At 37.1% G+C, this 16025-nt stretch overlaps 3 protein-coding genes across 3 annotated transcripts; 2 read left to right on the top strand and 1 right to left on the bottom strand.

Annotated features, from left to right (window-relative positions):
• Window positions 1-152: 152 nt before the first annotated feature.
• On the top strand, window positions 153-3067 carry LOC105977753 (RNA polymerase sigma factor sigE, chloroplastic/mitochondrial). Its single transcript, XM_013003120.2, has 6 exons — window positions 153-440; window positions 904-1609; window positions 1696-1842; window positions 1992-2228; window positions 2330-2593; window positions 2684-3067. Exons 2-6 carry the CDS (start codon window positions 911-913, stop codon window positions 2882-2884), a joined length of 1548 nt encoding a protein of 515 aa, XP_012858574.2. The 5' UTR covers window positions 153-440; window positions 904-910; the 3' UTR covers window positions 2885-3067.
• Window positions 2933-5174, bottom strand: LOC105977752 (putative pentatricopeptide repeat-containing protein At3g25970). The gene has a single exon (XM_013003119.2). The coding sequence runs from the start codon at window positions 5172-5174 to the stop codon at window positions 3081-3083; it is 2094 nt and encodes a 697-aa protein (XP_012858573.2). The 3' UTR covers window positions 2933-3080.
• A 799-nt stretch (window positions 5175-5973) lies between these two features.
• On the top strand, window positions 5974-10950 carry LOC105977773 (polypyrimidine tract-binding protein homolog 2). The gene is given in 12 exon segments (XM_013003143.2): window positions 5974-6170; window positions 6646-6849; window positions 6947-7156; window positions 8370-8432; window positions 8535-8608; window positions 9187-9279; window positions 9460-9517; window positions 9765-9869; window positions 9951-10032; window positions 10164-10276; window positions 10358-10672; window positions 10675-10950. Coding segments are annotated over 11 exon segments (1374 nt in total). The 5' UTR covers window positions 5974-6170; window positions 6646-6663; the 3' UTR covers window positions 10750-10950.
• Window positions 10951-16025: the final 5075 nt, after the last annotated feature.

Raw genomic sequence — 16025 nt, 5'->3', positions numbered from 1 at the left:
TAATCTAAAAGGTGGTCAGCCGAAACCATTGACTTTAAAGCAAAGTAGGCCCCATACTTTATGAGATATACGTGTACCTCTAATGAAGCGCCACGTTTCACAAATAGCATCCATAAGAAATTAACGAAAATACCAATCTCTGCTTTGACATTAGCCACGTCACCATAAACCTTTTTTGTTACACTGACGTGGACTCTTTTATCTTCGTCAGTATTATGGCCCTCCTACTATTTGCAGCACAAAAGCTTGTGGACGCCGAAATTCAGAGTTCATATTATTTATATTTCCAATTTCCTTTTTTTATTTTATTTAATTACAATTTCCCGTTTGAAATCGGATCCTTTGTCATCACACAAATTGTCGCCGGAATATTCCATCGCCGTCGAAAGGCATCTTCGTGTCGACTCGTTTGGCTCTATATTTCTACTGTACTTACTCAGGTACTGAAGCACTGTTCTGCGCACTGATATTTTTGTTGATTTGAGTTGCGATTTTGAAATTATGTGGATTTTTGGTTCATTAATGAGTTTTTTTTTAACTAAAAAATCAGTGAAATGTGGTGTTTTATTTCGCCGATTCGTTACTAAATCCTGATTAAATTGCCTATTGGTATTTAATTTGTTCATAAGAAACTTTAATTTTTTTTCTGAAAATTTTGAATTAACATTCAATAATCGGCGCCATGATTGACAGCCTTTGCTGTATAATTTCATCTTGCAGCAGCTGCGTGTAGTAATTACTTATGATTACCTAATTAACTTCATTTAGGTGCAAAATTAGTTTGGGGTTTCACAGTGTAATAAACGGCGATTTAATATATTTGTACTCAATTTTTAATTGTCATGGAATTTTGATTATTTACTGGTTTCTGATTTTCCACATCGATTATTTTGGATCACACAGCTTTGGCATGGGAGTTGTAACTGTTTCCACCTCTGCTTCGAGAACTTCGTTGGGATTGAACGAGAGATATTTGACTCGCGTATCAATATTGAGAAGGCCGGTAGTATTTGCGTTCAAAAACGATAAGATCAAGAAAATAGTTCTAATTTCGCCGCGAGAATCCGCAGCTTTACCCTTGGAGGCAACTAAAGAAAATGAAAAGAGGTTAAGAAAGGTGAAAAAGCGCGCGGAACGAGTAAATGCTGTATCGACCGACGAAGCCCCTCCAAGTACAGTAGATTTGGATTACTACGAAGCTGCTGCGAAACTGGAATACATCTTCAAGCAGAGTCCCACGGTAGAAATCTCCGTCGATGAGGTCAAAGATGTAAGGGTAAAAAGAAGGCAGCCGCGAAAGAGGACTGGAGATGCTGACGAGGCAGAGAAAATTGCTGACAATGTGGTAAGAAGTCGGAGGAGTAAGGATAGAAGATTGAATCTTGAGAAGAGGATTGCTCTCAGGACAAAGAAAGAAGACGAATCGAATGCCATTTTCGAGAGAAGGAAAATCGGAAAGAACGACGAAGATGAGAAGATTGATAGGCTTGTTAGGGAATATTCAGCTTCTTCTGATCTGGTCAGCTTAGATTGGAAGAAAATGAAGATTCCGCCTGTTCTTCCTTCAGCCGAGCATGTGTGGCTGTTTAAGCTTATGCAACCTGTGAAGGTGAGAAAACATTATTTATTTATTTGAATATGAAAAGCTGATTGTATTCATTATTTGTTCTGCTCACTTTGTGTACTGTTGTTTAGGCAATCCTTGATGTGAAGGAGACCATAGAAATTAATTTAGGAAGAGAACCGACGGATGAGAAACTGGCGACGGCAATAAATATGGATACTGTTCAGCTGAGGAAGCAATTGGAAATTGGTAGAGCTGCCAGAAACAAGTTGATCAAGGTAATTATATTTATTTATTTATTTTTCGTTTTTTTTTCTTTTGTTGTTGATAGGTATATGCATGGTAAAAGAGAAACTATCTATTGTGTTCTTAAGCTATCTGCACTGGAAAAATCTAACTGAAGCGGTTATGTTTTAATTCGTTACAGCACAACCTGCGGCTCGTTTTATTTGTGATGAACAAATATTTTCAAGACTTCTCAAATGGCTCAAGATTCCAAGACCTTTGCCAAGCTGGTGCGAAGGGTCTTATAACTGCTATTGATCGCTTCGAGCCGAAACGGAAGTTGCGCCTCTCGACATATGGCCTCTTTTGGATCAGGCATTCCATTATTCGATCTATGACACTATCAAGCTTCACAAAAGTCTCATTTGGCCTTGAGTCGGTACGCTTCCCCATATGCTTTTTTTTCTTTTCTTACTACCTTCTTAATCTCACACCGATTAAGAAAACATTTATTAAAAAATGAAATATTTCTTGATTTAGGTGCGAGTAGAAATCCGGAAGGCCAAGCTAGAGTTGATGTTTGAGCTTAAGAGATTGCCAACTGATGAAGAAATTGTGGGCCGAGTTGGTATCTCCCAAGAAAGATACCACGAAGTGATGAGGGTATCAAAGCCTATAATTTCACTCCACGCACGCCATTCAGTAACTCAAGAAGAATTTATCAATGGTATTACCGATGTGGATGGTGTCGAAGGAGATAGAAGAAAGCAGCCTGCACTTCTCAGGCTTGCTCTAGACGATGTGGTAAATCCTAGCCTTAACCAATACATGATATATGATTTATATTGCTCGAGAAATGACTAAAATTGTTGTTAACATTTATACTTTTGACAGCTTGATTCTCTCAAGCCCAAGGAAAATTTGGTGATCAGGCAAAGATATGGACTTGATGGTAAAGGAGATAGAACACTCGGAGAAATTGCGGGAAATTTAAATATTTCAAGAGAAATGGTTAGGAAGTACGAAGTGAAGGCCCTCATGAAGCTTAAGCATCGAGCTCGAGTCGATTACCTTCGCCGCTACGTTTTCAAATGAACCACCATTGGTTTACTGTGGATACCACTACTGTACACTAAAAAAATGTTATATAGAGATCATTTGTATTATAGTTAAACACAGAAAAATAGTTAACAGTGTATAATCCTCCATTTTTTTCGGGCTTAACATCCCCAACCTGCCGTGTATATGCATTAAAAAAATTCGTCTATCCTTTTTCTATTCCTCTCTATATTTACACAGGTGATGAAGACACATGGTTTGTATTATTGTTGACATCAATCCAACTACACCCAACATCCTTCTTACCACCCAATTCTCTCAACATATCCCTCATCTCCATCTTCTGCCCCCACTTACCCGATATCGAATACATGTTCGACATAATAACATATGCAGATGATTGGTAATTGGGATCCAACTCGAACATTTTCCGAGACACCCTCTCCCCCACCTCCACGTCCATCCAAAACCAACTCGAGTGTAGCAACGAGGTCAACACAGCACTATCTGCTCCAATCGGCATCCCCTCGATAACCTCCTCCGCCTCACGCACGAGCCCCGATCGTCCGAGGAGGTCCACAATGCAAGTATAGTGCTCCAGCACTGGAGTTATGAGGTACCGCTCTGTCATCGAACGGAACAATCTCATCCCCTCGTCCACCAAACCTGCCCGTGCGCACGCGGACAGAACCGCCACGAAAGTCGCCCCGTTAGGTGCTACCCGCTGGTCCACCATAAGATCGAAGAGCGCCACCGCGGAGGATCCCAGTCCGTGGTGGGCGTGCCCGTTGATCAGAGACGTCCATGCCGCCACGTTGGGGGAAGATATTGAAGAAAAAGATGCTCTTGCGTCGGAGATGCTTCCACATTTGGAGTACATGTCAATGAGGGATGTGCCCACGTAGACGTCGGAAGAAAACGGGGTTTTCGCCACATGGCCGTGGAATATTTGCCCTTGTTGAAGACACCCCATGCAAGCACATGCATGGAAAAGAACAGAGAAGGTGGATCTAGTTTCGCTTATCAACGATCTTCGCATGGTTAGGTATAGTTCAAATGCATTTTTAAATAGATAGTTTTGCACATATCCCGAAATCATCGAGTTCCAACTAATTGGGCACAATTCTCCTTTCGCCTCTTTGAAAAGATCCAAAGCTTTGTCAATCTTACCACTTCTCCCATATACCGAGATCATGGTATTCAGACAACTCAAGATCCTGACAGGCATTTGCTCAAACAACTTTTCCGAATCCTCGAATCGACCACATGTTGCATACCCTTTAATCATGAGATTGTAAGAAACTTGATTCTTATCAATCATATTGCCGAAAATCGACTCAGCTTCTTCTATCTTACCCAACTTCAGAAGCCCGCGGATTAGCTCGTTCGAATCGTCCAACGATTGGCTCGAGACACTATGATAAACCTTCTCTGCGTCATCCATGGATTCAGAGCTGGAATACAGAGAAATCAAGGCGCCACTAATGGAACTTTTGTACTCGAATCCGGATTTGATTATAAGCCCGTGAATCAACTTTCCAATCGAGAAATCCCCCGATCTAGCACAACCCCTCACTGCACAATCCAGAGTGATCTCGTTCGGAACAGCCTCGCCACTCTCCCTCATCATATTGAACAGCTTTAACGCTATCTTGCACCCACGATCCTCACTTTTTACAAACCCGGAAATCAAATTTGTCCACTCCACCACACCCCGTGTTGGCATTTTGTCGAACACAATCAGAGCTTCTCTCATTAAATTACACTCGACGTAACCCATTAACATCAAACTCCACAGCAGCTCGTTCTCTTGGCTTAACTCATCAAACACCCTCCGCCCATCTCCGATTTGACGACAGTTAGCGTACACGTACAGCAATGCGCTTCCCACAAGCTTGAATCTTTGATGCCCTGATTTGAAGACCAGCCCGTGGACCTGTTGCCCGCTGATTAGAGAATGCGCACGAGCGCATACGCTTAGAGAGACGGAAAACGTAGTCTCGTTGAGCTTGACGTTGGAAAGATGCATGAGAGAAATCAAGCGTAGAGATTCGGGAAACATGTTCCATTTGGTGTACCCGGTAATCATGGTGTTCCACGAAACGACGGTTCGGTGTGGCATTTCGTCGAAAAGCTGGCGGGCGCGTTCGATTTCTCCAGCTTGGTAGCTGGATGTTATGGCTTTGTTTGCGGAGACAATGTCGGGGTAAATAGTGCTCTCTTTCCAGCGGTGGTGCTTCCATGTGCCGGAGAACGACGACGGCTCGATCGCCATTTTGATTGAGTTCTTGAGGTTAGCGAAATATTCAGGACGCAATTTTGACATGGAGCAAACCAGGAAAAGTGGGAGACCACAACTAATATTTATTCATAGTACAAAAATATAAATATAAGATATATATATATATATATATATATGTCTAGAAACATGTAACTACTTAAATACTTAAATTAAAAAAAAATTAGAAATGTAGAAAAAAAATTAATTCAAATAATTGGATGAAAAATTATTAGAAGTGATCTCGAAAATAAAATTACCATTACAAATCACTAAATAAAGTAACATTAAGTGTTTTTGAAACTCGGACCGGATCGACCGATTAAATCGCAAACCATTGCATTGTCTGGTCCGGTTTGAACGGTTGAACCGCAATGTCGGAACTTGAGTGAAAATCGCATTTTCCGCCCAGATGTGCGTTGTTTTTTAAATAAACAAATAAAATGTATAAAACATCGTTTTATTATTGCCCGGTTGAAGTTTTTTTTTTTTTTTGAAATTGGAAGATATTTAATTTAGATTATAAATTTTATTATATTTGAAATATATGTGTTTGTTGATATATTGATATATATATTGGGTGGGTAAAAGTAATGTAGATTTGATTTATGTTTAAATTGGAAAGGGGTAATGAATGAATGTGTGTAAAACAAAATATTTTTTATTTAGTATTTAAATTAAATATAAATAATTAAAAAGAAAACACTTGTTGAATCCCGATTGAAGTGGTCTAACCATGACTCAATAGCTTGACCGGTTCGATTTTTAAAATATTTGTTACATTGAAATCAAATGAGCCCAACAGCCAGCCTGGCCTAATACACAACATTGTCATTCCACATTGGTAAACACTAACATACGCCATAAGCGCAAGATCTACATCTAGTTGCTAACATCCGCTGGGCGCAAGGTTATATAATTTACGCCAAAGGCGAACCCCTCCATCCAACGATAACAATCACAAAAACCACCACTGCGCATTTTTTTCCATCCGATAGGCTGTTTCACGCTGCCTGAACCCTAATTTCTCGATTCTTCCATCAGGTAACTTCGGTTTCTCCTTGTATATTTATTGTGTGATTTCATTATTTTCAATTTTAATTAATTATGTTGGTTCTTAAATTAGGGTTCGTGCGCATACATACTGGTATTTGTTTGAGCCCAATTATTTGATATCTAAATTGACGGGTTGCTTCTGTTATTTATCAATTGAATTAACTCCAGTTCCTGGAATATCAAAATTTCAAGCTGATTACGGTTTATTGCGTGTGCCATTCATTTCGATTGCTGAGTGTTGTATTGCAATCTGTAATTGAATTGGGGATTTGATTCAAATTGGGTTTCCGATTTGTGTTTGGCAGAAGACTTGACATAAGAAAATACTTTGTGCGTTTTGATATATCTTTCATATGATTTTGTATGTTTTTCGAAGCAAATGTTATGCTTCATGGCTAGAATTTTGTAGTTTACTTATTATATTCATTTTATTAAGGATATTAAATATAGTTGTCTTTTGAAGCTCTGGTTGTAGCGCGGAATGTCGTCCGTTTCCAGCCAGCCTCAGTTCCGCTACACGCAACCTCCATCCAAGGTTCTACATTTGAGGAATTTGCCATGGGAATGTACTGAAGAGGAACTGATCGAACTGGGGAAGCCATTTGGAAGAGTTGTTAACACAAAGTGTAATGTTGGATCCAATCGAAACCAAGCTTTTATAGAATTCGTAAGTGTAAATTGTTGCTCGATTAATTGAAGCTGAGTGAATCTTTAATGATTCATAGTTACAATCTTTTTTTCTTATGCATCTCTTCACGTCTTAGGCCGAACTGAATCAAGCTATTGCCATGATATCGTATTATGCATCTTCGTCTGAGCCAGCTCAGGTACGAGGGAAAACCGTCTACCTACAATATTCCAACAGACAAGAGATAGTCAACAACAAGACTACTGCAGATGTTGCTGGAAATGTGCTTTTGGTAACAATTGAGGGGAATGATGCACGTCTTGTCAGTATTGATGTCCTTCACCTGGTAAGAAATCGAGCATCTTCATCCCTAACCTGAAGCAATCTAAATATTGGCAATAGAAGGATGTTTTTCTATGATATTTTTGTGCCTAGGTTGTAGCATGTCGTGCTTTATTAAGCTTTTATTTGACAAGAGTCTGAATGGATCAGCAGGCACATGTCAAGGAAATATCTTCAATGGCAGCTTATTGCATCGGGAGAAAGAACGCATGTGTGTTTGTCTTCTTTCTCCTTTGCTCAACACTGACTCTTTCTTCCCTTCCTCTTCATCATGATTCTAGCCTTAACTCTTTAAGAAGCCTAGGATAGGTTTCTTCCCCTTCTTTTTGGATTCTCTTGCATTTATCTTAAATTTCTATTATTTTCTTTCCTATTGTACTTAATAATGTTTCGACTTTAATAACATCTAATGTGAAAAGGAAATTTTCAATCTAGTTTTTAACCAATCATGCTTAGTACTTCGATACTATCTGAGATTGGGTTTGACTTCTGGAAAACGAAAGCCACAGAATATCATACTAAACTAGATCTTGGACTTTATTGGGAGCTCTTGGAAAACATTAGAAGTTACCTTTGTTCTGGACTAGTCATCCAGTTTAAATCTTGACACGGTTACGGTGTCTTTTCATTCTGTATTTGATTAATCACATGAAGTCCTCTCTACAATGTCGTCAAATTTTGAGCATAATGTCTAAGGGGCTGTTACATTATTTTTTCAAAATTTCTATCCATTTTTTGCGGACGTCTTTTATCTGACATATTTTGAAGGAAGCCAGTTTACTGGTTTTATTAATTTCTGTATAAGATAGAAAGATAATGTCGATTGTTTTGAGCTAGGATGATTATAATATTTTTTGTTTTTACTTGTTGTACAAAAATTGCCAAATCATGTAGTTGCTTAGAAATCATCCGCAGAATTGCAGCTACCTGAAGGCCCAAATTTACAGCATTTCTTTTATCAGGATTAAGTTCTTGTATAATGGAGCTTGCATTTATTTATAAATTAAATTTCATGTTAGGGTCTACCACTACCACTTATGAAAATTTTGAAGTCTGGGACTCATCTAATAGCAAAAAAGTACAAAAGGCAGCGTCATTTGCAATCTCTTTTTTCTTGTTTGTTGGTGCTTGCTATTTGACTTTTAAAAGGGCAGGCATAAGCTATTACTAATACATACTTTACCTGGTACATTACTTAAATCTTGTCTGATTTGCAGGTATTTTCTGCATTTGGGTTCGTTCATAAGATTACTACCTTTGAGAAGACTGCTGGTTTCCAGGTGTTTCTCTTGCATAAAGCTCATTTTCAATGATAATTTATTTCTCGACCGTAGGAGATTTTTCTCAAATCTCACAGTTTTCATGTTTTTTTCCTTCATCAGGCTCTAGTACAATTTTCTGATTCAGAGACTGCCTGTGCTGCCAAGGATGCCCTCGATGGAAGAAGCATTCCCAGGTGATCTGGATTTTTATATTTGGATTTGGATGTACCCCAACTGTTGTCAATACATTGGGACTGGACATCTTTCAGAAGCTTTATTAAGAATCTTCTAAAGGGGTACATGCATGTTCCTTAGCCCACTTCACCTCTAATGTTTATTCATTTCTAGTCACCTTTACCTTCAGTAACGACAATTCCTGTTAAGTTAGGCTCTTATAGGTAAAGGGGTGACCTAGAACACCTGTGAGCAGGTTTTGAGTGGAAAAACCAGATATGGACCATTCTATTGAATTATAAAATAAAATAGGCATGAGGATATCACAAACTCAATGACCGACACATCCAGTGTCTTGTTCGCAACACAATATGATGTGCTTAATAACTCGTAATAACCCATGTATTTCACCCTATATTATGTCCATGAAAAAGGACAATGTTGTAATTCACCAATTTAGAAATGTTTGGTAAATAACTTGGTTTTCCTAATCTTTCACTATGTGTGATAACCCATTCTTATTCAGTGTGTTGAATATGTATTTTCTTGAATGATGTTCTCTTTGTTGATCTGCTGCTTCTGTGTTGGATTTGTGCAGCTATTTGATTCCAGAGCTGGGACCATGTTCACTTAGGATCACATATTCTGCACATACGGACCTCAGTGTAAAATTTCAGAGTCATCGTAGTAGGTAAACTGAATCCATTTTTTGCCAATTGCATTATTAGAGATCAGAAATGGTAGACATCATAATATTGTATCTTATATCGGTAGCACCACGAACTCATATCTGTTGCGGATATTACTTATTTCTTATGGAAGTTTGTTTTGTGTTTTGACATTCTAATCGTTTTACGTTGTGTGAATAAAGGGACTACACCAATCCTATGCTACCCGTTGCTCCTTCAGCTATAGATGCAAGTGGCCAGGTAAATATTGCATGAGCTCTTTAATTAATATTGACATCATTTACTCCTGAATTAGTATAACTGGAAATTTGATTGGCCATGCTTGACAAACTCATATGTTATCTTAAGAGAGAAGCTTTTAACCTTTTGATGGCATGCATAGAGATGAAATCCTTCACTTGTGCAAAAATAGTATAAAATGCATAGTAGATACATAATTACATAACTTTCAGATGCTGTACGGCAACATTGACCTGCATTCTTACAGGTTAGTCTTGGAGCTGATGGGAAAAAACTGGAGCCGGAGAGCAATGTTCTACTTGCTTCCATCGAAAACATGCAATATTCTGTCACCTTGGACGTTTTAAATACGGTAGCTACCTTCAAACATGAGAAGCATTATACATCAGTTGTTGGTTCATTCCTTACTTTGATTTCATTTTGTGCTTATTAGGTCTTCTCATCATTTGGGCCTGTCCAAAAAATTGCCATGTTCGATAAAAACGGAGGTCTTCAAGCTTTGATTCAGTACGCTGGTATGATGAAATTGATCAATCGTATGCCACAGTTGTTCAAAATCACTGTTTACATTCAATGGGCTAAAAAGTACAGTAATTTAGTTGTTTTAGATTTAGATTAGGTACTGACAACTCAATTTGACTTGCAGATGTCCAGACAGCTGTTGTTGCAAAGGAAGCCTTGGAAGGACATTGCATATATGACGGTGGTTACTGCAAGCTTCATATCTCGTATTCTCGACACACTGATCTCAGCATAAAGGTGAGACTTGGAAAAAAATGCATAATTTATTTGTGCATTTTTGTATGATCATGAATTAAATATATAGTTTTTTTTTTTCAGGTCAATAACGACAGGAGCAGAGACTATACCATTCCCATCGCTCCTGTCCCTGTTGTGAATACTCAACCGTCGATACTGGGACAGCAGCCATATCAAGGGGGAGGTCCAGGTGGTCATGCATACAGTGGACCACAATATCCTGTGGGGCCCGATCCTCGTGCAATGCCACCTCATTCAGCTGGTTGGAATCCAGCAATACCTCAGACTATGTCTATGCAGATGCACAATTACCCTTACGCCCCTCCTCCTGGAGGTAATCCTGCAATGGGGCCCGGCCCGTTACGTTCTCACCCCCAGAATGGGCCCCCACACTCGTCTCCGATGCACCCATATCATCATCATCATCCTCATCCTCGTCAATAGCACAAGTTTGGTGCTGGTTTAAAGAATGATGGTTTTGAGTTGCGAAAAAAGCAAGATTCTCTAGTAGTGAAAGATGAAATGTGCTCCATTTTTAGACATGAATATGTTTATGGGTTTCATACATGGATGGGGTGTTATACATTTTCAGCTTTTCTATTGCTTACTTGATGTGGCTTTAATGTACATCTTACTTGACCTATAAAAAAATATAATTGATTTTTTTTTTTAAATTGGTAGAGGTGATATATAATATCCCTTGGGCATTTTACTATAGCTAAGGAAAATACATTTCTCAGTTGTGTTTGCTGACATTATTTTATAATTTGCTGTCCATAATTTTGGTAGTAGCTTTGGTAGTTATTAGTGGAATAATTGCAAGTACATATCAAATAATTAATTTATTAAAGAATGGGAAATTCATTATTATAGTTCATGTATTTAGGAAAATATTACATAGAAAACTCTATGTTTGAAATAGATTCAATTAATGAGCAGTAAACTTAAGTACTTTTTTTTTTTTGATGAGTACAGTAAACTTAAATACTTAATAACCACCTAATACAACTCTATGTTTGAAATAGATTTAGTTAAGGGATAATTTGACAAAACCCCTCATTACACAAGTGTTATTACAATGAACCCAATTTTATTTTAAATTTTTAAGATAAATCCAAAACAGTTTTTATTAATTAAAAAAATGTAATTATCACCATCATACCCCTAATTAAGAAATAACATATATTTTAATTTTGATTTTAAAAGATTTACAATATATTTTTCATTAAAGGGGTCCTAATAATTAGGGAATTACTTACCCATTTTAATGACCATATTACCTCCTCTATCCAATTCATTGATGCTCTCTCTCTCTCTCTCTCTCACGCACATATATTTGTAGCAAGTTTCTTAATTATTCATTAATTTCCCTATTATGCATTTATCAGGCAATAGAACAAACTCCAAGAAACTAGCAACTGCACTTGGAGTGAGCTTTAGCTTCGTCTCCGTTTTATTCGTAATTTTCGCATTTCTCTTCTGGAAAAAAAAACAAGAAGATAAAACAGTCCCGTTTGAATAGTACTGGTCAGTAATCTCACCTCAAATACACATATATATGTATATATTCGTATGGGGAGTTTGTAATTTTTTGAATTATCAAGAAGAGGACCTCGACTTCACGAGGCTCGGGAATCTCCAAAACTTCACATTTAAAGAGTTGCATCAGATGTTGATTCTCTCGGCCATTTTCCAATTCTCTCGACTTGCATCTTGTTTTCAATAATTATGTATAAATTTTTATAGTGGTTTTCAATATTTTTACATAAACCATTATAAAAAACCACTATAAAAATCTGTACAAAAATTATAGAAACCACTATAATTTTTGTACAAATTTTATATAACTGTATATACATAGTGGTTTTTATGTTGACAACTTGACATAGTTCTAATACATAGTAGTTTTCAAGTTTACATAGTTGTTATACATAGTGGTTTTCATATTATATAATTGTTATACATAGTAGTTTTCATGTTTATATAAATGTTTATACAGAGTGGTTTTCAAGTTTATATAGAGTGGTTTTTATTTGAAAAAACTGGAAAAAGAGAAAAAAAAAAAAAGAAAAAAAAAACCATTTTCGAGAAAATTCGAAATTAAGAAAAAAGAAAAACTATGAAAAAACGAAAATAAAAATAAAACCATTTTTTTTAAATTAAAATTAAAAACATGAAAAATATAAATAAGAAAAAATAATTTAAAATAAAAAACCGAAAATAAAAAAATTAAAATAATTACAAAATTTTCTTTTAAATCGAAATAAAGAAAACCATTAAACAAAATAAAAAAGAAAAGGAAAAAAAATTGAATTGGCGTGATGAAGGGAATAATTTTTGGAAAAGATTTGGGTGTAAATTATGGGTATAATTTTTTTTTTAAATTAAATAATTATACTAATTACTAATTAGTGGGGGCATATATGATTTTTTAGGGCCATTGAATTTATAAATATCATTTATAAATAAATGATTTATTAAGAATTAAAATCCCAACGAATGGTGTTTGGCATATAGCCCCTTTAATTAATGAGCCGTAAACGTAAATACTTAATAATCACCTAATACATGCATAAAATCATAAATGAGATAATACGAAAGCCCCTTATCGGCAGGCTAGATAAAATCATAAATGAGATAATACGAAAGCCCCTTATCGGCAGACTACACAGTATTTTACCGTAAGCCACCATCACCCACCATGATCCATGACGTGTCTTCACCGTTCTCCACACCATGATCCATGACGTGACCACCATCACCCACCATGATCCATGACGTGTCTTCACCGTTCTCCACACCATGATCCATGACGTGAACCAACATAAATGATATAATACGAAAGCCCCCTTATCGACAGGCTACATAGTATTTTACCGTAGCCACCATCACCCCACGAATCCCCATGAATTATAGACGACCATAAAATACTCTTCAATGTTCTCCACACCATGATCCATGACGTGAACCAAGTGACAACCCTTCTTTTTTCCGTGTGTTCCTTGTATATACCCTGTCAAATTTAAAGATATTATTAATAAAAAAGATACTAACAAGTTAGTAATAAAAGCATGCAATATTAATAAACAAATATTTATTCATAAATGAGATAATACGAAAGCCCCTTATCGGCAGACGACACAGTATTTTACCGTAAGCCATCATCACCCACCATGATCCATCACACCATGATCTATGACGTGAAACAACATAAATGAGATAATACGAAAGTCCCCTTATCGACAGGCTACACATCCACCACCACCGCACGAATCCCCATGAATTATAGACGACCATAAAATACTCTTCACCGTTCTCCGCACCATGATCCATGACGTGAACCAAGTGACAACCCTTCTTTTCTCCCGTGTGTTCCTTGTATATATCCCGTCAAATTTAAAGATATTATTAATAAGAAAGATACTAACAAGTTAGTAATAAGAGCATGCAATATTAATAAACAAACATTTATTCACTTACTTTTCGCTCGAAAAAGCTCAAACTTTGATAATTATAAAATAATAATACCTTAAAAGACTAAAAATAAACATTTAAAACACGTATGTTTGGAATTTTTTGGTTCCATTGTATCTTGCCAATGTATCGGTAGTTCATGTGTAATGACACCCCGTTTACCATAACGTACTTCATCGCAGTAACTACAGAACATCCATAATGATCCATGTCCACGTCATGTGCAGTACACAATGTAAACTTATCAGAAGAGTGTGTACTTGGTTTGAAGAAAGATACCTTCTCCGGATACTTCTTATAGAAGTTGTCGAGTAGATGCTGCGGGAAGCTAAGTACGCCTTTGGATTGAAGAAAGACACATTCTCCGGATAATTCTTATAGATGTTGTCGAGTAGATGCTGCGGGAAGCTTAGTACGCCTGCTTCTCAGGGAATTTTTTCATAAGCTCAAAGCTCACCAAAGCCGTCGTAGCATGACAAAAACAATCTGTTTTTGAAATAAATTAACGTTTTTAGGACCAATTATTAAATTAACAGATATTATTTTATATACGCATGCAGTAATTTTTTTTCATTACCATGGCTTCTCTGATCTCTGATACACAATTTCATACCGAAAGTCCATAGATCATAGTTGGGTGGCTGAAGACAACGAAAGACTCCTTCACTAACAAAGAAAATTCTCTTGCAGAAGTAGTCATGGTTCATGTCGTGTCTTCACCGTTCTCCACACCATGATCCATGACGTGGCCACCATCACCCACCATCACCATGATCCATGACGTGTCTTCACCGTTCTCAACACCATGATCCATGACGTGAACCAACATAAATGATATAATACGAAAGCCCCCTTATCGACATGCTACATAGTATTTTACCGTAGCCACCATCACCCCACGAATCCCCATGAATTATAGACGACCGTAAAATACTCTTCACTGTTCTCCACACCATGATCCATGACGTGAACCAAGTGACAACCCTTCTTTTTCCCGTGTGTTCCTTGTATATACCCTGTCAAATTTAAAGATATTATTAATAAGAAAGATACTAACAAGTTAGTAATAAAAGCATGCAATATTAATAAACAAATATTTATTCATAAATGAGATAATACGAAAGCCCCTTATCGGCAGACGACACATTATTTTACCGTAAGCCATCATCACCCACCATGATCCATCACACCATGATCTATGACGTGAAACAACATAAATGAGATAATACGAAAGTCCCCTTATCGACAGACTACACAGCCACCATCACCGCACGAATCCCCATGAATTATAGACGACCATAAAATACTCTTCACCGTTCTCCGCACCATGATCCATGACGTGAACCAAGTGACAACCCTTCTTTTCTCCCGTGTGTTCCTTGTATATATCCCGTCAAATTTAAAGATATTATTAATAAGAAAGATACTAACAAGTTAGTAATAAGAGCATGCAATATTAATAAACAAACATTTATTCACTTACTTTTCGCTCGAAAAAGCTCATACTTTGATAATTATAAAATAATAATACCTTAAAAGACTAAAAATAAACATTTAAAACACGTATGTCTGGAATTTTTTGGTTCCATTGTATCTTGCCAATGTATCGGTAGTTCATGTGTAATGACATCCCGTTTACCATGACGTACTTCATCGCAGTAACTACAGAACATCCATAATGATCCATGTCCACGTCATGTGCAGTACACAATGTAAACTTATCAGAAGAGTGTGTACTTGGTTTGAAGAAAGATACCTTCTCCGGATACTTCTTATAGAAGTTGTCGAGTAGATGCTGCGGGAAGCTAAGTACGCCTTTGGATTGAAGAAATACACCTTCTACGGATAATTCTTATAGATGTTGTCGAGTAGATGCTGCGGGAAGCTAAGTACGCCTGCTTCTCAGGGAATTTTTTCATAAGCTCAAAGCTCACCAAAGCCGTCGTAGCATGACAAAAACAATCTGTTTTTGAAATAAATTAACATTTTTAGGACCAATTATTAAATTAACAGATATTATTTTATATACGCATGCAGTAATTTTTTTTTCATTACCATGGCTTCTCTGATCTCTGTCTGATACACAATTTCATACCGAAAGTCCGTAGATCATAGTTGGGTGGCTGGAGACAACGAAAGACTCCTTCACTAACAAAGAAAATTCTCTTGCAGAAGTAGTCATGGTTCATGTCGTGTCTTCACCGTTCTCCACTGATCCATGACGTGGCCACCATCAGCCACCATGATCCATGACGTGTCTTCACCGTTCTCCACA

Source organism: Erythranthe guttata, chromosome 6 (assembly GCF_056151865.1).
Source record: "Erythranthe guttata isolate IM_541 chromosome 6, IM_541, whole genome shotgun sequence".
Classification (NCBI taxonomy): domain Eukaryota; kingdom Viridiplantae; phylum Streptophyta; class Magnoliopsida; order Lamiales; family Phrymaceae; genus Erythranthe; species Erythranthe guttata.
This window is presented reverse-complemented; position numbering and strand designations above follow the sequence as displayed.